Source organism: Rutidosis leptorrhynchoides, chromosome 6, assembly GCF_046630445.1.
Source record: "Rutidosis leptorrhynchoides isolate AG116_Rl617_1_P2 chromosome 6, CSIRO_AGI_Rlap_v1, whole genome shotgun sequence".
NCBI lineage: Eukaryota > Viridiplantae > Streptophyta > Magnoliopsida > Asterales > Asteraceae > Rutidosis > Rutidosis leptorrhynchoides.
In genome coordinates this window covers 444,406,704-444,430,927 of record NC_092338.1, presented here as the reverse complement: position 1 = coordinate 444,430,927, position 24,224 = coordinate 444,406,704, and the positions used below count along the sequence as shown (strand labels likewise).

Sequence of the window (24,224 nt, the reverse complement as noted above, 5' to 3'; positions counted from 1 at the left end):
TGAAGAAAATTGAAGAATGAAAGTGTTTGTAGGTGTTTTTGGTCGTTGGTGTATGGATTAGATATAAAGGATATGTAATTTTGTTTTCATGTAAATAAGTCATGAATGATTACTCATATTTTTGTAATTTTATGAGATATTTCATGCTAGTTGCCAAATGATGGTTCCCACATGTGTTAGGTGACTCACATGGGCTGCTAAGATCTGATCATTGGAGTGTATATACCAATAGTACATACATCTAAAAGCTGTGTATTGTACGAGTACGAATACGGGTGCATACGAGTAGAATTGTTGATGAAACTGAACGAGGATGTAATTGTAAGCATTTTTGTTAAGTAGAAGTATTTTGATAAGTGTATTGAAGTCTTTCAAAAGTGTATAAATACATATTAAAACACTACATGTATATACATTTTAACTGAGTCGTTAAGTCATCGTTAGTCGTTACATGTAAGTGTTGTTTTGAAACCTTTAGGTTAACGATCTTGTTAAATGTTGTTAACCCAATGTTTATAATATCAAATGAGATTTTAAATTATTATATTATCATGATATTATCATGTATGAATATCTCTTAATATGATATATATACATTAAATGTCTTTACAACGATAATCGTTACATATATGTCTCGTTTAAAAATCATTAAGTTAGTAGTCTTGTTTTTACATATGTAGTTCATTGTTAATATACTTAATGATATGTTTACTTATCATAGTATCATGTTAACTATATATATATATCCATATATATGTCGTCATATAGTTTTTACAAGTTTTAACGTTCGTGAATCACCGGTCAACTTGGGTGGTCAATTGTCTATATGAAACATATTTCAATTAATCAAGTCTTAACAAGTTTGATTGCTTAACATGTTGGAAACATTTAATCATGTAAATATCAATCTCAATTAATATATATAAACATGGAAAAGTTCGGGTCACTACAGTTGCCTATAGACTAGAGTTGCCCGAAGAGCTTGCGGGGATTCATAACACGTTTCATGTTTCCCATCTCCGTAAGTGTCTTGCGGATGACTTGAATTGGGTGCCATCAGATGAGATTACTTTGAACAACAAGCTAGAGTATGCGGAAGAACCGATTGCAATCCTTGATGAGAAGGTTAAAATGTTGCGGAGCAAGGAAGTTAGAACTTTCAAAGTGCAATGGCGACATCGAAAGGGTTCCGAGTTTACGTGGGAATCCGAAGAGTTTGTCTTAGTTTATCTTCCGGCATGTCATGCGGCTTGGATCGCGAGGACGCGCTCCGATTCAAGTGGGGGAGAGTTGTAACATCCCGTTTTTCCCGTACATATCTAAAGGTACATACTTAATCCTAGTACGCTTGTAACTCGTTCGTTTATGTGATTAAATAAATTGTTGTGTTAGTTGTTGTATAAACGTATATGTATAAATACTTGGGAATGTGTGCATGCATGAGTTTGTACATAAGTTTTAATGGTGATAAATCATGTGAGACTTAAATGTGAAGTTTAGACATATGTAGGAAGCGAGAGCGGGGCGTACATGAAACATCCCAACCCGTATTAAAACCGGCCCAGTAAAATTTTTCTTTTTAATACGCTTTAAATAATACTTTAGTTAATTGTCCAAACGGACATACACGACCCGACTAGTTTAGTTTCCAACCAAAATCGAGCATGGTGATTTGGGACTACGCTACCCAAATCCTAATCGAGTACAAAAGCAAGATCTTTTAATGCAACCTAGCCAAGATCTCTAATCCCCAAGCTCACCCGAGCCGCAAAGCATGCGAACCTATAAAAATATCAACAACGAGAGGGTAAGCTAACGCTTAGTGAGTGAAAATATACTACATACATATATATGCATAAAATGGACATGCCACAAAATATCAAATACCGCATACCGGAGCATCCAAGCATAAAGGCAAGCTAATACTAAGCATACCGTACGATCACTAAGCAACGAGCTAAAGATACATCAACAAAATATAAGTTCACCAACGACGATATGAACAACGCCAATAAGCTACACCCGCAGGTTTAGCTACACCACAACAATACACTAATATATATATATATATATATATATATATATATATATATATATATATACAACAATACGACAAACATCGATGTTCACAACATCCATAGTACTCAAGATCTCATGGCTAGCCCAACGAATGGTATCGTCAACATCGAACTTAAATCCCATTCGCCTATATTAATGTGGTATCGTCAACACCGAACTTTAAACCCACATATGAGGTATCGTCAACAACGAACTTTAAACCCTCATCAACGTCACTATAATAATCGTATGGCATCATCAACATCGAACTTTAAGTCCATACGTATGAGGTATCGTCAACAACGAACTTTAAACCCTCATCCACAACATAATATACTCTAGGGTATGGTATCGTCAACAACGAACTTCAACCCATACCCCACAAATAAATAACTCATATACATACGTATATAATTATTCCACTCACTAGCCCATGTGATAATGTACACACGAAGTGTGCACCTCGCCAAAGGTGGTCAACCAAAACGCACATCCGTGCCAATTGGACATATACACAAGTCCATCAATTCCACCTATATGTGAAGTGAGCTCTATAACTGAGAACCACTTCACCCGACCCGCATCCATCCTACACATACATATGCATATAGGATATTAACACTCACCTTATCACCTTGAAGAATGCTTCCAAGTAATCCGCAACTCGTCAATGGAAAGTACCTATTCCATTATCGCAATACAAGCAACACAATTAGGGTGGACTTACAAATCAACCCAAATTGACAACTAGTGCAATTTCGACCCAACTGCACTTCCAAGCACAAACCGCGCCCAAACTAACCAATAATCACTAACACGAGTGACAATGGTCCTAATATGCCAATGAAACCCGAACACAAGTGTTAAACACTTATCGTTCTCAAAATCGCCCATAACCCTAATTTTGACCCACTAAGTCAAAATCTCACCATTTATAAGTTTTAACACCAAAACATATTTAACTCGGTTTCATACCTCAACTTAATCCATCTTAAGTTTATAAACCTCAACAAATCGACATTCGGGTCATAACCATCAACAAACCCTAATTTTGACTCTAGTCAAAATTAGTCAACCACAAGAACCCTAGAAGTCTCCAAAACATCAATAATCACTAATACTAGTGATTATACACCATTCTCAGGTCTTAAACATGGTTAAATCATTAACCAACCCAAAACCCGCCCTTAACACATATAAACCCGAATCTTGGTGTTAATCTTCAATTAACAACTAAATGGGTTCCATCTATGAATCATACAATTAAAAGCCCTAAATTTGAATGATGAACACAAAAACGAAATTCAGAGTTAGAGCTTACCACTAGTATCACCGTGTAGCTAAGAATGAGGAGAACAAACTTGTCAACTACGCCAAAGATCAAATCCCGCTTCTTCCTTTCCAAAAATCCCTTTCAATTCAATTGGGTGTTTGAGTTTCGAGAGAAAAATGAAAAGAAAAGGAAAAGGAAATTAGGAAAATAAAATGAGTGGATGAGGTTAAAACCTCAAATCTGGCTCAAACGCAAAATGACCAAATTGCCCTTGAACCTTATTTAAAATTACAAGAATCTGGTACCAGTTTGCCCGTATCTCCGCGCCGCGGCCATAAGTGTCGCGCCGCGACATTTGCCTAGGTCTGGGATCATTTTTAATCGGACTTCTGATCTGGATTCCAGTTAATTGCCGCATCGCGGCATCCTTCGTCGCGCCGCGATGTTCAACGTGGTCTGACACCTTTCCTTGCATACAAGACCTCAACACCCAAACATGTCCCGAACCCTTCATACGCCTATCGTACATACACAATACACCTATAAATCATATACGGGGAAAACGGGGTGTTACAACTCTCCCCCACTTAGACTCGATCACGTCCTCGTGATCATCGTCACTTAACCAAACGGAGCACACTTCACGGTCCTCAAACATAAGTCCCAACCGACTTTTCTAAGCAATTCTTCCCAATGAATTGCCTTTACCAACTAAATCGTCACCCGCGATTTATCAATTCCACAATCCGAGCACTAAAACTTGCTCAATCCCTCACATCGAGAAACTCAACCAATCTCTTACTAAGATATCGATCCCTTAGCGTACCCTTACCGAGTACAACGCTAAAAGCAACCAGTCTAAACCTAAGGTCAACAACCCGAAACAATGAAGACCGAACCAAACGAATCCTTACGGATAACACCAATCACTAAACATCCCTTGTAATGCGCAATACGACCAATACGCAACTACCGTACAACATCACAAGCAACGGCTAAAACCGTTAGCGCCCAAAACGACCATGGCAACGCTAACCCAAGGTGTACAAAATCGACTATCGTCACACCCATAGCAACAGGTGAGCGAAACACGGCTATCGCATCACTAATCAGACAACATGGTCCTCACGACCCCACCATTGGCGTATAAAACACCCAATAGATCACACATCAACAACAATACGCAATGTCGACATTCGACTCGATGTTGGTCGACGAAGAGCGGTAGGTCAAATACGTTAACCACTCACCAACCATCGTAACGCGCACGTGACCGACGAGGCTGACGAAAAGTGCCACCGAGACGTTAACACTTACCTCAATCACACATGTGGCCAACGAAGAGCGATAGGTCAAATGTTAATCACTCGCCACATAACCAACTACCTACATGTGACCGACGAAGAGCGATAAGTCAAACATTAATCACTCGTCACATGCCTCACACATGGCCAAACTAAAGCGATTCCTAACGGAAAACGCATTCCACATACCAATAAGTAGCCAACGAAAAGCGAATCCTAACGGATAACACTTACTACTTATCACATTCCAACCGTGGTCAATGAAAAGTTAATCCTCGCCATTGGATAGCACTTGCCACAATACAACAAGCAAACTAAGTATATACGCATACATAGAATCATTCCACTCAACTTGGAATCTCCCGCACACGAACCATACGTAGGCATAAAACATTGCTAACAAGATCGAGCAAGAACCACCTATCACGCCCATAGGCACAAAACAATATTTCTCTTAGAAGAGAACCCGACACACACATCCCTTAACCGAGGGATTTCACCTTGCTCGTCAAATACGCCCATTATCTCCCAACGAGATTCACCACATTACCACCCCGGTGATATTTCAAATCCAAATTCATAAGTACAATTTAACCAAAATCGTACTCTACTACAAATCGACCAAAACTAGGTCCCGACAAGAATTTCGGATCTATCAAAAGCATCATCCGCAATCTCACACTAAAATTCCCTTGTGCGGGAGTGTAACTCTGTAACGACCCGCACTTTTTCGATCATTCTATACTTATAAGATTAATATTCACATAAATTAAACCTTGCCAACATGATAAGCAATCCAAATTGTCGAGACTTATATTTCCGAAAAGAGTTTTACACAACGTTTGACCGTCTAGTTTGACCGATGATATCACGAACTATACAATATATGATAATTATACGTTTGTGTATATATATGTATATATACATATTTAACATGATTAATGAATGTTTTAATATCTCATTTTGTATTAATAACAACAAGTTATATGTGTATTTTGAAACTACTAACTTAAGTTTTCAAAACGATAACAATACGTAACGTTATTTGACTTAAATACTTAAGACTATAATGTTTATACATATATTGTATAAGTAATGTATTTAATCACTTTTAAGAACTTAAATACATAAAATCATATAAGTGTATTCACAAAAGATAGCTATATTTGAATCCTCATTCCATTTTTCACAAAATTTCTATACGTATATCTAGTGTATAAGTACTCGTATCATACCTAGCTTCTATACGTATTTACTAATAGTAAATACATATCAAATCACCACCTAACCAACCCTTGTTACTGCCCTTGGAGCTAGGTAATTAGATTTTGGAAGCAAGCATGACAAATACACAAAAATACAACATGGGAATTTTGTCCATGTCTCCCATGGAACACGTTTTTGAGGTGTATATATGCACCATCATTTTGATTCATTTACTACTTCAATCTCTTAGCTAAAACACACACACTTATAATCCTTAAACACCTTCAACAATCCAGCAAAGTTCCATGAAGATCTAGCTTCAAAAACCATACTAAAACACCATAAGAAAACCATACAAAAACACTTCAAGAAAACCTTCCAAGAACACCAACTTACTTCCAATCTTTCATCCACTTCTATCACCCTTTTGATTCTAGCTTCTTACTCCTCTTTTACAGCAAACTTATCCAAGGAACTTGAGGTAGAATCTATGTTCATAACCTTATTCAATTCATATATATATAGCTATCTTATTTTGTGGTACAAAAGTTTAACAACAAGAACATAGTTTGAATGTTTTCAAACTTGTTTGCAAACTAAATAGATCCTTCTAACTTAACTTTTAAAATACTTCAAGACATGTAATATAACTTATTTATATGTTAATTTAACAAGGTAAAACTTGGTTTTTCAAAGTATAAGTATTTTTGGAAAAATGGTCATTAAATGATTTTGTTGTAACAAAAATGTTTAACTTCATATGTTTCACTAAACTTTCACTTATGCCGTATGATTTTGAATACAAACCAAGGTATTTACAGTTCATAGTCTTAAAGAAGAACTCGATCCAAGAAGATGGCAATTTGAATCAACGAAAACGGACTTGTAACGAAGAAACTATGACCGAAACAAAATTGGTTATCCAAGACTTAATTGACTTCGGGATTCATTGGAAAAATTTACATAAAATCACATACTTCTAAGATAACATGATATTTTATATATATGTACTCATAATTCAATTTCATATGGTTCAGGATCACCCGTAAGCAACACGAGAAGATTAATCATAAGATCCCATGATTGTACGCAACACGTCATTTGACAACACCGGTACTTTATGTACGCAACACGTCATTTGACAACACCGGTACCATGGGTCAAGATTAATCTCGACCAATACATATACGATGGGGTTTTATTTATTTCGTTGGGGGTTTTGTTTATTGCGGGTATATTAAACATCTAAAAATGAACCATTAAAAATTGAATTACTAACATCGGAATGCTAACTACGGACTAAGGAAATATTCAAAATATTAAAAGTATAACAAGTATATATATATATAACGTTTGTTTTAAAATGAAAACATATTGATATATTATATATGGATAGGTTCGTGATATCAACCGGAAGACCGAGTCAAAATATATATATCATCAAGACAAGGGTGAGTATATAGTCCCACTTTTAAACTCTAAATATTTCGGGATGAGAATACATGTATTTTATGATTTACGATATGGACACAAGTAACTGAAAAATATGTTCTACGTTGAGTTGTACCACTGGCATACTTCCCTGTAGCTTGGTAACTAATATTTACAGCGGTATTGTAAACGCGAATCCTGTTGATAGATCTATCGGGCCTGACAACCCCAACCGGACTGGACGACCAGTATTCAACGGTTGCACAGTACTTCGTTTGGTGACTACACTTGGTACGGTGTAGTAAGATTTCATATTAAAGGGAATATGCGACGTGAAAATGTTAAGTATGGTTACCAAGTGCTCAACCACTTAGAATACTTTTATGAAACTGTTTATATACGAAATCTTGTGGTCTATATATATATATATTGCTGCGCACTAAACCTATATCTCACCAACTTTATGTTGACGTTTTTAAACATGTTTATTCTCAGGTGATAATTAAAGCTTCCGCTGCATTATGTTGAATCTAAGCAGGATCATGCGTACTCATATTTGTGTCAAAAATAAAACTGCATATCCGAGGACGTGTGTTGTAAAATATGCTAGAAATCGTGTTGTTATTATCATTTGTAAAGTTTGTAAGTCGAAGATTATCGTTAAACGATAATCATCTTTTTATTGTCTAAAGCTTGTAACAAAAATAATGGTTTGGTTTGTAATGTATAATATATGCAGTTTTCTTTTTTAAAAATGTCGCATATAGAGGTCAATACCTCGCAATGAAATCATACGTTATCTAACACGTTCTTATGGTTAAGGACGGGTTATGACAAACTCCCCCACTTGGAACTACGTTCCATAACCGCATTTTGTACAACCGTACATTGCTACCAAAGGTAGACTTTACCAACAATTGGGTTCACACGACCCATCACTACATCTCGCTCCAATCTTCAGCACATGAAGGATTTCAACCAATCCTTAACACTTCGAACGAAAAGTGAACCCGAGGAAGAAATACAGGAAATTACAAAAGACGAGTTCGAACTAGGAAAGAAACGAAAGGCTAATGAATTAGAAAATCCAAATCCCGAGTTTAATGAGAATGATGTGGCACCAATTCCACTCAACACTACCACCCCTATCCCCGCTATTCCTATTCGTTCTGTCCCGGCATCCAGTTCTTCAGTCCCACAGCCAAAATATAGGCAGACAGTTAGGATAAGCGTTAAGTAAATCTTTGTGTCTAAACGTCCTAGAAAATAGATCAAACGATGCGCTGCTGTGTCAAACCATGGAACCGAATAATGTTTTGTATAATAGTAATAGTGTGGTTTGCTTAATGTTCGATGTAAGATAAGCATATGTAAAATATTGAAGTATGAAATGCAATAATTTTCCATGGTTAAGTATTATTTAGATTGTAGTAATTGATTCTGTACTAAGCTATTAAGTATGAACATTAACGGGTAGGTACTACCCAAGATATAATTATAAAACGCTAATAAGAAGAAAAGGCTTTTATAATAATACCTAGTTCATATTATTAATAAGCTATAATGTACTATAAATACACACTACATCTATAATAATCCATGTGAATAATTATTTTCTTTCATTAGGAAATGGCGCGATTGAATCGAATGACGGAACAAGAACTCGAGGAACTCATCAACCAGCGAGTGAACGACAGAATGTTATGGGTTGAGGCTGCAAGAGCTGCTGCAGTTAATCCAAATCCTCGTGTAGGATGCTCCTACAAGACGTTCCAAGCTTGCAAGCCATCATCATTCAGTGGAACGGAAGGACCTATCGGTTTAACCCGATGGATAGAAAAGATGGAGACGGTGTTCAAAATCAGCGGTTGTGATGAAAAAGACATGACCAAGTTTGCATCGTGCACTTTACAAGATAGTGCACTCACATGGTGGAAGAATTATGTGAAGGCGGTAGGAGGAGATGTAGCTTATGATACTCCATGGGAAGAATTCAAAGCAATGATAATCACCGAGTATTGTCCAAGGAATGAGGTTATTAAGTTAGAAGATGAGTTACGAAGTTTGAAGGTGGTTGGTACTGAAATCACCAACTACAACCAGCGATTCATGGAATTAGTTTTGCTATGTCCTGAATTGGTTCCAACCGAAGAACGGAAGATTGAAATGTACAAAGCTGGTTTGCCCAAAAAGGTCAAGGCAAATGTTACAGCATCGAAACCTAAGACAATTCATGAAGCTATAACCATGGCAAACGAGCTAATGGATCAGGTCATCATGGATAAGAAAGTATCCAATACTGATGTGAAGGTATCAGGTAACAAAAGAAAGTGGAATGGAAATTATGATCGAGGTAACCAACAACAATCTTTTAAGAAACAAGAAAACACGCAAGGTGCGGGTAGTGGTTTAAGCTTTGGTTATAAAGGACAAAATCCTTTATGCAACCGTTGCCACAAACATCACTTTGGTTACTGTAGTGTGTTGTGCACCAAATGCAATCGACAGGGTCATCTTGCTAAAGATTGTAAGGCTCTCGTTACGAATGGTAACAAGACTCCTGCTACCAACGCAAATAGAACTGCTTTGGCTAACGTTACTTGTTTTGGGTGTGGAAAACAAGGTCATTATAAGAGTCAGTGCCCGAATCTAGAAAAGAATGGCGGACCTGCACGTGGAAGAGCGTTTGTTATTAATGCTAGAGAGGCACGTGAAGACCCGGAGCTTGTTACGGGTACGTTTACCATCAATAACTTATCAGCATCTATTTTATTTGATACTGGCGCCGATAGAAGTTACGTGTGTATAAATTTTTACACTAAATTGAATTGTTCATCATTACCTCTAGATGCTAAGTACTTGATTGAGTTAGCTAATGGTAAACTAATCAAAGCCGATAAAATTTGTCGTGATTGTGAAATAAATCTAGCCGGAGAAACGTTTAAAATCGACTTAATACCCGTAGAATTAGGAGGTTTTGATGTAATAGTCGGCATGGACTGGATGTCCAAAATAGGAGCGGAAGTTGTTTGTGCCAAGAAGGCAATTCGTATTCCTGGTAAGGATAAAATACCGGTGATGATTTATGGAGAGAAGGGTAATTCAAAGCCAAAACTCATTAGCTGTTTGAAAGCCAAGAAGTGTTTAGAAAAGGGATGTTACGCTATTTTAGCACATGTTAATAAAGTCGAAAAGAAAGAAAAGTGCATCAACGACGTGCCTGTAGCAAGAGATTTTCCTGAAGTTTTTCCGGAAGAATTGCCGGGATTACCTCCATTTAGATCGGTAGAATTTCAAATAGATTTAGTACCAGAAGCTGCACCAGTGGCTCGTGCTCCATATAGACTTGCACCATCCGAGTTAAAAGAACTTCAAAGTCAGTTAAAAGAATTACTGGACCGTGGATTCATACGACCAAGTACTTCACCGTGGGGAGCTCCAATTTTGTTTGTTAAGAAGAAAGATGGATCTTTCAGGATGTGTATAGATTATCGTGAATTAAATAAGTTAACTATCAAGAATCGGTATCCACTACCGAGAATTGATGACTTATTTGATCAATTGTAAGGATCATGTGTTTATTCAAAAATCGACTTAAGATCGGGCTATCATCAACTACGCGTCAAAGAAGAGGACATTCCGAAAACTGCTTTTCGGACACGTTATGGTCATTACGAATTTTTGGTTATGCCGTTTGGATTGACGAATGCGCCAGCTGTATTCATGGACCTCATGAATCGAGTTTGTAGTCCGTATTTAGATAAGTTTGTTATCGTTTTCATTGATGATATTCTTATCTATTCCAAGAGTGAGCAAGAGCATGAAGAGCATTTAAGGTTGATACTGGAGTTGTTGAGAAAAGAACAACTTTATGCTAAATTTTCTAAGTGTGCTTTCTGGTTGAAAGAAGTGCAATTTCTTGGTCACGTTGTTAATAGCGAAGGAATTCAGGTTGATCCAGCAAAAACTGAAGCTATTGAAAAATGGGAGACTCCTAAGACACCAACACAGATACGCCAATTTTTGGGTTTAGCCGGTTATTATAGAAGGTTTATTCAAGATTTTTCCCGAATAGCTAAGCCGTTGACAGCATTAACGCAAAAAGGGAAGAAATACGAATGGACCTCGGAGCAGGAGAGTGCATTTCAATTACTGAAAAAGAAATTAACTACGGCGCCTATTTTATCGTTACCAGAAGGGAACGATGATTTTGAAATATATTGTGACGCTTCGCGACAAGGTTTTGGTTGTGTTCTTATGCAACGAAAGAAAGTAATTGCATTTGCATCCCGACAATTGAAGATTCACGAGCGGAATTATACGACGCATGATCTAGAATTGGGAGCAGTCGTGTTTGCATTGAAGATGTGGAGACACTACTTGTATGGGGTTAAATTCACTGTGTTTACTGATCATAAAAGCCTTCAACATATTTTTGATCAGAAACAATTGAACATGAGGCAACGTAGGTGGGTCGAGTTAATAAACGACTATGATTGTGAAATTCGTTATCATCCCGGGAAGGCGAATGTGGTGGCTGATGCTTTAAGCAGAAAAGAACGAGAACCAATTCGAGTACGAGCGATGAACATAAAAATTCGCATGAATCTCAACTCACAAATCAAAGAAGTTCAACGAGAAGCACTTACTAAAGAAAATATAGGAAATGAAATAATGAAGAAGTATGCGAAGCAACTCGTTATGCGGGAAGATGGAATTCGATATTTTGCAAATCGTATTTGGGTACCGAAGTTGGGTGGATTAAGGAAGTTGATATTGAACGAGGCACATAAGACAAGATATTCGATACATCCTGGAGTTGGAAAGATGTACCAAGATCTTAAGACGCATTATTGGTGGCCTAATTTAAAAACAGACGTTGCAACATACGTTGGGGAGTGTTTAACTTGTTCCAAGGTTAAAGCAGAACACCAGAAGCCGTCAGGGTTACTTCAGCAACCAGAAATTCCAGAATGGAAATGGGACGGTATTACCATGGATTTCATCACGAAGTTACCAAAGACTGCCTGGGGATACGACACCATTTGGGTAATTGTTGATCGTCTTACCAAATCTGCACATTTCTTACCTATAAAGGAAACGGATAGAATGGAGAAACTATTACGATTGTATATAAAGGAAGTTGTTTCAAGGCATGGAATACCTATTTCCATTATATCCGATCGTGATAGTAGATTTACCTCAAAATTCTGGCAATCACTACAGGAGGCACTAGGAACTCGGTTGGATATGAGTACCGCATATCATCCACAAACCGATGGACAGAGTGAGAGAACGATTCAGACTCTCGAAGACATGCTCAGGGCATGTGTGATCGATTTTGGAAACGGATGGGATAAATATCTACCGTTAGCAGAATTCTCGTATAATAATAGTTATCATGCGAGCATTGGAGCTGCGCCATTCGAAGCATTGTACGGAAGGAAGTGTAGATCTCCTATCTGTTGGAATGAAGTAGGAGATCGACAATTAACTGGTCCCGAGATCATACATGAAACGACTGAGAAGATAGTGCAAATCAAGGAGAGATTGAAAACAGCCCGCAGTCGCCAAAAGAGCTACGCCGATGTCCGAAGGAAACCATTAGAGTTTCAGGTCGGGGACATGGTTATGCTAAAGGTGTCACCTTGGAAAGGTGTGATACGTTTTGGAAAAAGGGGTAAACTGAACCCAAGGTACGTAGGCCCGTTCAAGATCATCGAACGCATTGGACCGGTAGCTTATCGACTCGAGTTACCACAACAACTCGCCGGAGTACATAATACCTTTCACGTCTCAAACCTTAAGAAGTGTCTTGCAAAGGAAGACCTCACCATTCCTCTTGAAGAAATTCATGTCGACGAGAAACTACAATTCGTCGAAGAACCAATCGAAATCATGGACCGTGAAGTTAAACAGCTCAAACAGAGTAATATACCGATTGTTAAGGTTCGTTGGAATGCTAGAAGAGGTCCCGAGTTTACTTGGGAACGAGAGGATCAGATGAAGCAAAAGTATCCACACTTGTTTCTCGATGACGCAAAATAGGTACAATTTTAAAATTTCGGGACGAAATTTATTTAACGGGGAGGTAATGTAACGACCCGCACTTTTTCGATCATTCTATACTTATAAGATTAATATTCACATAAATTAAACCTTGCCAACATGATAAGCAATCCAAATTGTCGAGACTTATATTTCCGAAAAGAGTTTTACACAACGTTTGACCGTCTAGTTTGACCGATGATATCACGAACTATACAATATATGATAATTATACGTTTGTGTATATATATGTATATATACATATTTAACATGATTAATGAATGTTTTAATATCTCATTTTGTATTAATAACAACAAGTTATATGTGTATTTTGAAACTACTAACTTAAGTTTTCAAAACGATAACAATACGTAACGTTATTTGACTTAAATACTTAAGACTATAATGTTTATACATATATTGTATAAGTAATGTATTTAATCACTTTTAAGAACTTAAATACATAAAATCATATAAGTGTATTCACAAAAGATAGCTATATTTGAATCCTCATTCCATTTTTCACAAAATTTCTATACGTATATCTAGTGTATAAGTACTCGTATCATACCTAGCTTCTATACGTATTTACTAATAGTAAATACATATCAAATCACCACCTAACCAACCCTTGTTACTGCCCTTGGAGCTAGGTAATTAGATTTTGGAAGCAAGCATGACAAATACACAAAAATACAACATGGGAATTTTGTCCATGTCTCCCATGGAACACGTTTTTGAGGTGTATATATGCACCATCATTTTGATTCATTTACTACTTCAATCTCTTAGCTAAAACACACACACTTATAATCCTTAAACACCTTCAACAATCCAGCAAAGTTCCATGAAGATCTAGCTTCAAAAACCATACTAAAACACCATAAGAAAACCATACAAAAACACTTCAAGAAAACCTTCCAAGAACACCAACTTACTTCCAATCTTTCATCCACTTCTATCACCCTTTTGATTCTAGCTTCTTACTCCTCTTTTACAGCAAACTTATCCAAGGAACTTGAGGTAGAATCTATGTTCATAACCTTATTCAATTCATATATATATAGCTATCTTATTTTGTGGTACAAAAGTTTAACAACAAGAACATAGTTTGAATGTTTTCAAACTTGTTTGCAAACTAAATAGATCCTTCTAACTTAACTTTTAAAATACTTCAAGACATGTAATATAACTTATTTATATGTTAATTTAACAAGGTAAAACTTGGTTTTTCAAAGTATAAGTATTTTTGGAAAAATGGTCATTAAATGATTTTGTTGTAACAAAAATGTTTAACTTCATATGTTTCACTAAACTTTCACTTATGCCGTATGATTTTGAATACAAACCAAGGTATTTACAGTTCATAGTCTTAAAGAAGAACTCGATCCAAGAAGATGGCAATTTGAATCAACGAAAACGGACTTGTAACGAAGAAACTATGACCGAAACAAAATTGGTTATCCAAGACTTAATTGACTTCGGGATTCATTGGAAAAATTTACATAAAATCACATACTTCTAAGATAACATGATATTTTATATATATGTACTCATAATTCAATTTCATATGGTTCAGGATCACCCGTAAGCAACACGAGAAGATTAATCATAAGATCCCATGATTGTACGCAACACGTCATTTGACAACACCGGTACTTTATGTACGCAACACGTCATTTGACAACACCGGTACCATGGGTCAAGATTAATCTCGACCAATACATATACGATGGGGTTTTATTTATTTCGTTGGGGGTTTTGTTTATTGCGGGTATATTAAACATCTAAAAATGAACCATTAAAAATTGAATTACTAACATCGGAATGCTAACTACGGACTAAGGAAATATTCAAAATATTAAAAGTATAACAAGTATATATATATATAACGTTTGTTTTAAAATGAAAACATATTGATATATTATATATGGATAGGTTCGTGATATCAACCGGAAGACCGAGTCAAAATATATATATCATCAAGACAAGGGTGAGTATATAGTCCCACTTTTAAACTCTAAATATTTCGGGATGAGAATACATGTATTTTATGATTTACGATATGGACACAAGTAACTGAAAAATATGTTCTACGTTGAGTTGTACCACTGGCATACTTCCCTGTAGCTTGGTAACTAATATTTACAGCGGTATTGTAAACGCGAATCCTGTTGATAGATCTATCGGGCCTGACAACCCCAACCGGACTGGACGACCAGTATTCAACGGTTGCACAGTACTTCGTTTGGTGACTACACTTGGTACGGTGTAGTAAGATTTCATATTAAAGGGAATATGCGACGTGAAAATGTTAAGTATGGTTACCAAGTGCTCAACCACTTAGAATACTTTTATGAAACTGTTTATATACGAAATCTTGTGGTCTATATATATATATATTGCTGCGCACTAAACCTATATCTCACCAACTTTATGTTGACGTTTTTAAACATGTTTATTCTCAGGTGATAATTAAAGCTTCCGCTGCATTATGTTGAATCTAAGCAGGATCATGCGTACTCATATTTGTGTCAAAAATAAAACTGCATATCCGAGGACGTGTGTTGTAAAATATGCTAGAAATCGTGTTGTTATTATCATTTGTAAAGTTTGTAAGTCGAAGATTATCGTTAAACGATAATCATCTTTTTATTGTCTAAAGCTTGTAACAAAAATAATGGTTTGGTTTGTAATGTATAATATATGCAGTTTTCTTTTTTAAAAATGTCGCATATAGAGGTCAATACCTCGCAATGAAATCATACGTTATCTAACACGTTCTTATGGTTAAGGACGGGTTATGACAAACTCCCCCACTTGGAACTACGTTCCATAACCGCATTTTGTACAACCGTACATTGCTACCAAAGGTAGACTTTACCAACAATTGGGTTCACACGACCCATCACTACATCTCGCTCCAATCTTCAGCACATGAAGGATTTCAACCAATCCTTAACACTTCGAACGAAAAGTGTACCGCAAATTACATAACTCTACCCTCGCAATCATCCAATTGCTATAGCTTGTCAAACTTCACCCAGTCACTCATGTAACTAAGGGTTTCACTTCGGTACCCTAAGTACAATGAAACCGCAACATAATCGGAGTCGAACACCACGCTAGTAGGTATAAAAGAGGCACCTAATGTCGCGTCACGTAGACTCCTTTACCAACATACATCGAGACCCAAAACATTCGATTTCTCGGGTTTCATCCCACCCGTCGAACCTCATGGTTCATCAACTTCAACACAAAAGCGAACACGCGCTAGACAACCGAACACCAAAACCCATTTCCATGGCTTGGTAGAAACATTTCCCAAATACTAAGGAACTCTTGGTTGCACCAAGTCTTACGCCCTCCACCAGACAATCAAACGTCACCATAGGGTACTTCCATTAGGAACGTCACCCATAACAACAATATGCACAACTCAATGCATTTAGCAACTCAAACTCAACGGCACTTAATAAATAATCAAAGACATATTTATTAAATTGAAATGTACCTTAACGTCTCCTTGCCGCACCCGTCCCCGCTAACTTGGGACATTTCGACTTACGATGTCCTTCCTCTTGGCAATTGAAGCACACCACGCCATCACCCTTTGGTACCGAACATTCCCAAGACTTGTGACCCCTCATGCCACAATTGTAATATCTAGATGCACTAGAATCCGGTATACCCATCCGCGTACCACCCGTGCTCACACTCGGACCCTTAGTCCTCTTACTCGGAGCACCATACGAAACAACCCTTCTCTCACTTGAAGGTTCACCCTTCTTGGATCGCGAATACGACTCAAAACCTCTAGCCAAGTCAAATAATTTCGCAAACAATTTCGCTTGACCCCGACTAATCTTACTCTTCAAGTCGTCATTCAAGGTCCGATAGAAATCCCCCATCAACAAACGATCATTCCCCAAATACTCCGGGCAAAAACGAGCCTTCGACATAAAGGTCATCTTGAGAGTATTCAAGTCCATAGAACCTTGTTGCAAATTTCGCAACTCGTTTCGCATTTTCGACAAATCGGCTGAAGTTCGGAACCCCTCGAAGAATTCCTTCTTAAACTCGTTCCACGATAAAGCCATAAACGTTTCACCACCGGCAAGATCAATCTTACCATCCAACCAATCCCTCGCCCTGCTCCGCAACAAACTCGTAGCGATTCTCGTTTTTTTTCTCAGGAGGGCAATAAATAGTACGAAAACACCCTTCTACATCTGAGATCCAAGTTGTGCTTATCAAAGGATCCGGTTTCCCGTCGTACATCAGGGGTTTAGTCCTCATGAAGCTCTTAAGACAACGCTCCATTTCACTACTACCCCGAAATTTGGAATACTTCCTATCCATTTCTTCTCGAAACGCACTCATTTGCTCCGAAACGGCGGCCGCAACTCTAGCGTTAAACTCCATGTCGTTCATCTCGATCCCGTTTCCCGTCACCATTCTAAGGAATGCAAAGCGATTAGATCACGAACGTATAAAACCACGCACACAACACCGCCCCATCTTGCTAAATACTCGTCGTACATCACTTGTTAGGCACGATTTGCACCCGTAATAAGGTTTGCAAGTCCTTATTACGCACACACGCCGTATCGGCTTGTTAGCACAATGACCGTCTCGCTCGATGTTATAAACAAACACAAACAAAATTCTACGCGATATAAACACACGCGAGAATTATCATCACAACACAATAATATATTAATAATATCTGCATTACTAATATAACGTTAGTCTACCTACAAACAAGGCACTAACTATAATCCATTCCAACCCGTAATCCTACAAGTTCCGCAACAAATTAAGCACACACAAAATTCTAAGTCTAGGCACCTATCTCAAGTCACCTAAATCCCTTAAACCATGCTCTGATACCACTTGAAACATCCCAACCCGTATTAAAACCGGCCCAATAAAATTTTTCCTTTTAATACGCTTTAAATAATACTTTAGTTAATTGTCCAAACGAACATACACGACCCGACTAGTTTAGTTTCCAACCAAAACCGAGCATGGTGATTTGGGACTACGCTACCCAAATCCTAATCGAGTACAAAAGCAAGATCTTCTAAAGAAACCTAGCCAAGATCTCTAATCCCCAAGCTCACCCGAGCGGCCAAGCATGCGAACCTATAAAAATATCAACAACGAGAGGGTAAGCTAACGCTTAGTGAGTGAAAATATACTACATACATATATATGCATAAAATGGACACGCCACAAAATATCAAATACCGCATACCGGAGCATCCAAGCATAAAGGCAAGCTAATACTAAGCATACCGTACGATCACTAAGCAACGAGCTAAAGATACATCAACAAAATATAAGTTCACCAACGACGATATGAACAACGCCAATAAGCAACACCCGCAGGTTTAGCTACACCACAATAATACATTAATATATATATATATATATATATATATATATATATATATATATATATATATATATATATATATATATATATATATATATATATACAACAATACGACAAACATCGATGTTCACAACATCCATAGTACTCAAGATCTCATGGCTAGCCCAACGAATGGTATCCTCAACATCGAACTTAAATCCCATTCGCCTATATTAATGTGGTATCGTCAACACCGAACTTTAAACCCACATATGAGGTATCGTCAACAACGAACTTTAAACCCTCATCAACGTCACTATAATAATCGTATGGCATCGTCAACATCGAACTTTAAGTCCATACGTATGAGGTATCGTCAACAACGAACTTTAAACCCTCATCCACAACATAATATACTCTAGGGTATGGTATCGTCAACAATGAACTTCAACCCATACCTCACAAATAAATAACTCATATACATACGTATATAATTATTCCACTCACAAGCCAATGTACACACGAAGTGTGCACCTCGCCAAAGGTGGTCAACCAAAACGCACATTCGTGCCAATTGGACATATACACAAGTCCATCAATTCCACCTATATGTGAAGTGAGCTCTATAACCGAGAACCACTTCACCCGACCCGAATCCATCCTACACATACATATGCATATAGGATATTAACACTCACCTTGTCGCCTTGAAGAATGCTTCCAAGTAATCCGCAACTCGTCAATGGAAAGTACCTATTCCATTATCACAATACAAGCAACACAATTAGGGTGGACTTACAAATCAACCCAAATTGACAACTAGTGCAATTTCAACCCAACTGCACTTCCAAGCACAAACCGCGCCCAAACTAACCAATAATCATTAACACGAGTGACAATGGTCCTAATATGTCAATGAAACCCGAACACAAGTGTTAAACACTTATCGTTCTCAAAATCGCCCATAACCCTAATTTTGACCCACTAAGTCAATATCTCACCATTTACAAGTTTTAACACCAAAACATATTTAACTTCATACCTCAACTTAATCCATCTTAAGTTTATAAACCTCAACGAATCGACATTCGGGTCATAACCATCAACAAACCCTAATTTTGACTCTAGTCAAAATTAGTCAACCACAAGAACCCTAGAAGTCTCCAAAACATCAATAATCACTAATACTAGTGATTATACACCATTCTCAAGTCTTATACATGGTTAAATCATTAACCAACCCAAAACCCGCCCTTAATACATATAAACCCGAATCTTGGTGTTAATCTTCAATTAACAACTAAATGGGTTCCATCTATGAATCATACAATCAAAAGCCCTAAATTTGAATGATGAACACAAAAACGAAATTCAGAGTTAGAGCTTACCACTAGTATCACCATGTAGCTAAGAACGAGGAGAACAAACTTGTCAACTACGCCAAAGATCAAATCCCGCTTCTTCCTTTCCAAAAATCCCTTTGAATTCAATTGGGTGTTTGAGTTTCGAGAGAAAAATGAAAAGAAAAGGAAAAGGAAATTAGGAAAATGAAATGAGTGGATGAGGTTAAAACCTCAAATCTGGCTCAAACGCAAAATGACCAAATTGCCCTTGAACCTTATTTAAAATTACAAAAATCTGGTACCAGTTTGCCCGTATCGCCGCGCCGCGGCCTTAAGTGTCGCGCCGCGACATTTGCCTAGGTCTGGGATCATTTTTAATCGGACTTCTGATCTGGATTCCAGTTAATTGCCGCGCCGCGGCCTCCTTCGTCGCGCCGTGACGTTCAACGTGGTCTGACACCTTTCCTTGCATACAAGACCTCAACACCCAAACATGTCCCGAACCCTTCATACGCCTATCGTACATACACAATACACCTATAAATCATATACGGGGAAAACGGGGTGTTACAGTACAAGCCAAATATTTAATCGTTAAATTTGTTGTCGAGAAAACGATCAGGCACAGACCTTTGCCGCGCCGCGGAAGTCCAGGTCGCGCCGCGGTATCCAACTGAAATCAAGGTTAGGAGGCCTGTTAAACAGGTCGAAATATCTTCGTATTGTCGCGCCGCAATGGCCTCTGCCGCGCCGCGGCATCTCAAGCAAAACGAAGTCAAGAGGCATGCTAAGGAGGGTCAGTTTTTCCTTTATGTGTCGCGCCGCGACAAATGGAGCTGCTTCGCGGAAGTTCTACTGGACTGATTCCGGATTTAGCTCATTTTAAGTGATTTTAAGGGCAAATTGGTAATTTGGCATATAGATCTGATGGGAGCATTTAATCTCCACCACTTATCCACTTTCCTCATTTCTTTTCCATTTTCTTTCTCCATTTTACTCTCAAACATAAAAACCCATTTGAATTCAAGTGAGATTTGTGAGTGAAGAATTGAGAGTTGATCTTTGGAGCAAGAATTAAAGTTGTTCTCCTCGTTCTTAGCTACGAGTGGATAGTGTTGGTAAGTTTTAACTCTATGTTTGAGTTTTAATTAGTTTATGCTAGGGTTTTGTTCATTTGGAACTTGTATGACCAATTTGAGGGTTAAATGGGTGGGTTTTGGGGTTAGATTGATGAAAGTAAACCCTAATGGCTATAACCTAGGGTTTGGTCTTATGATTTGAGGTTGTAAGTGTTAAATGGTGTTGTTAGTCACTAATACACCTTTATATTGATGAAAGAAGTGTTAATGGGTAAGTTTGACTCGATTATGAGTCTAAGTATTTAAAATGGGTCAAATGAGTACTAGTTGACCTAATTGGGTGAAATGGGTAGGAAATACCCCAAGTTTGTGTTAGTTGAAGTTAGTAGACTTTAATTCACTAGCTTTAGTGATTAAAGTTGAGTCTTGGCCATTTATGGGCGGTTTTGGTGTAGTTGAGCCATTTAATGCAAATTGGGTCATTAAATGATCAAGAGTGAGTAAGGTGGTTAATTTCACTTATTGTGTATTGAATGTGTACTTATGTATTAGGTACTTTGCTCGAAGCATACGGAAGCATTTAATCATCACCGAAGTGTTAAGGTGAGTGGAATAATTATATGCATGCATATATGATGTATTTATTTGTGTAGTATGAGTTGTGAAGTGTCGATGTGCTAAGACACCACTTCTCACGTGACGAATGAAGTGTCGATGTGCTAAGATACCACTCGGGAGTGAAGCATCGATGTGTTAAGATGCCACTTCGAGAGATGTAACGAGTGAAGTATCGATGTGCTAAGACATCACTCGGGGTGAAGTGTCGAAGTGTTAAGGCACCACCCGGGGTAAAGTATCGATGTGTTAAGATGCCACCTGTGGGGTTAGTGTACGAGGTGTTATGCTAGCTCGTATGGTGGAAGGTTTAGTATTATACTTGTGATGGTATGATTATTTATATTGCTAGCATGTATGCGGTAAATGCGTAAGTGATTGCAAGTAAGTAGGTTGTATATGTAATCGTATAATTGTTGCACTCACTAAGCATTAGCTTACCCCTCTCGTTGTTTATCTTTTTAGATGCAGGTGTGAATAAGTGAAAAGGGGTTGTTGGGCACTAGGTGTCCTTTGATGATGTTTCGTTGGAGGTTTTGAAGTTGGCCTAGCGTTTTGGATAGTTTATCCCCAAACCATGCTCGAAGTGTTGTTTGGATTAAAACTATCGTATTTGGATAGGTCAAACTTGTATCACATTTATTAATGGCCTTCGTGCCTTTTGTAAACACTAAACTTGTTGTATGTTTTAACGAAACGTGTGGAATGATTTACATATTTAATTGGCGCATAAATGTGTATTATGTTAAAAAAAAAAATTTATCGTATGGAATACGGGTTGGGTTGTTTCATTTATGAGCAATGTTTTGTTCAACTGCCAGAAGGTATTAGAGCAAATTACAGCCAACCGCAGCCTCCATAACTGGTTTTGCGGGAGAATCTTCGTTGCCTATGAGAATATTGCCGTTGGATGTTGAGCTTTTTGACGAAAATGATGATAGTTTAGTGCGGCAAGCGCGGCTAGATTTCTATGTTATGCGGACTTCTTCTCGCTATAACACGTTGTTAGGTAGAACTGCCCTGGGTAAATTCGGAATTGTTCCATCTATCATTCATGGTATGATTAAATTCACAACGCATAAAGGTGTTGCGACGATCAGTTCAGCAAGCATCATGCCTATTTGTGCGGCTGTTAATGTGAAAAGTGCAGTTCAAGAAACCGCAGATGCCACGGACAACATGGTAGTGGTTAATCCTGCATATCCCGATCAAAAAATTAAAGTGGGATGCAATGTTAGTGCGGATACCAAGAAACAGATTGTGCAGTTACTTGTGCAATATATGGATGTTTTTGCTTGGTGCGAAAACGATATGACTGGTGTTCCACGTCATATTGCGGAGCACGGGCTTAATATAAACCCTGCTTTAAAACTTGTAGTACAAAAGCGTAGAGGCATGGCTACAGATCACGCTAAATGGTTATGCAAAGAAGTAACGAAATTGGTAGCAGCTGGAATTTTACGCGAAGTTCAGTACCAATCATGGATTGAAAATCCAGTTTTGGTGAAAAAGTCCGATGGCTAGTGGCGAATGTGCATTGATTTCAAGGATTTAAATAAAGCGAGCCCTAAGGATAATTATCCACTTCCAGAAATTGATTTGAAAGTGGAATCATTGCATGCTTTTCCATATAAATGTTTTTTGGATGCGGCGAGAGGATATCATCAAATCCTAATGGCTAGGGAAGACGCAGATAAAACCGCTTTCCATACAGGTAAAGGCATATTTTCCTACATAATGATGCCTTTTGGTTTAATCAATGCGGGTGCGACATATCAGCGCTTAATTGACACTGCGTTTGAAAACCAAATTGGGCGTAATCTCGAGGCTTATATGGATGATTTGGTAATTAAAAGTACAATGCAAGAGCGTATTATTGCTGATATGCGGGAAACGTTTGATACATTGCGCAAAATAAACATGAAGCTTAATCCGCTAAAGTGTAGTTTTGGTGAAACTGAAGGGAAGTTTTTGAGATATCTTGTCACTAAGCAAGGTATTCAAGCTAATCCAAAGAAAATTACGGCTATTGAAAATATGACTGCGCTTAAGACAGTCAAAGAAGTGCAAAGTTTGACGGAAAAATTAGCCGCATTAACGCGTTTTTTGTCAAAAGCCGCTGAAAGACAATTACCATTTTTCAAAACTTTAAAGGGTTGCTTAAAACAAAAAAGTTTTGTTTGGACAAGTGAGGCTGAGACCGCATTTCAGAAAATGAAGAAGTTGTTGAAAACTTTGCCTATGTTAACAACGCCAATTGATGGCGAAACTCTTTACCTTTATATATCGGTAGCAAATGAAGCTTTTGGCTTAGTTTTAGTTGCAGAAAGGGATAAAATACGAAAACCTGTGTATTTTGTCAGTAAAGCTCTTACTGGAAGCGAAATAAACTATGCGCCCATTGAAAAATTTGTGTATGCGTTCATATTAACATCGTGAAGGTTAAGAAGGTATTTTCAGGGGCATCCAGTTCATGTGCTAACTAAT

At 37.7% G+C, this 24,224-nt stretch overlaps 1 protein-coding gene across 1 annotated transcript in view; it reads left to right on the top strand.

The window, feature by feature from the left end:
* The window catches only part of LOC139855346 (uncharacterized), a 42,427-nt gene extending 19,166 nt beyond the window's left edge, over positions 1–23,261 (top strand). The window contains exon 2 of the mRNA XM_071844572.1: positions 22,591–23,261. Within this exon, the coding sequence (XP_071700673.1) occupies positions 22,591–23,261 (671 nt within the window). The remainder of the gene's footprint in view (positions 1–22,590) is intronic.
* Positions 23,262–24,224: the final 963 nt, after the last annotated feature.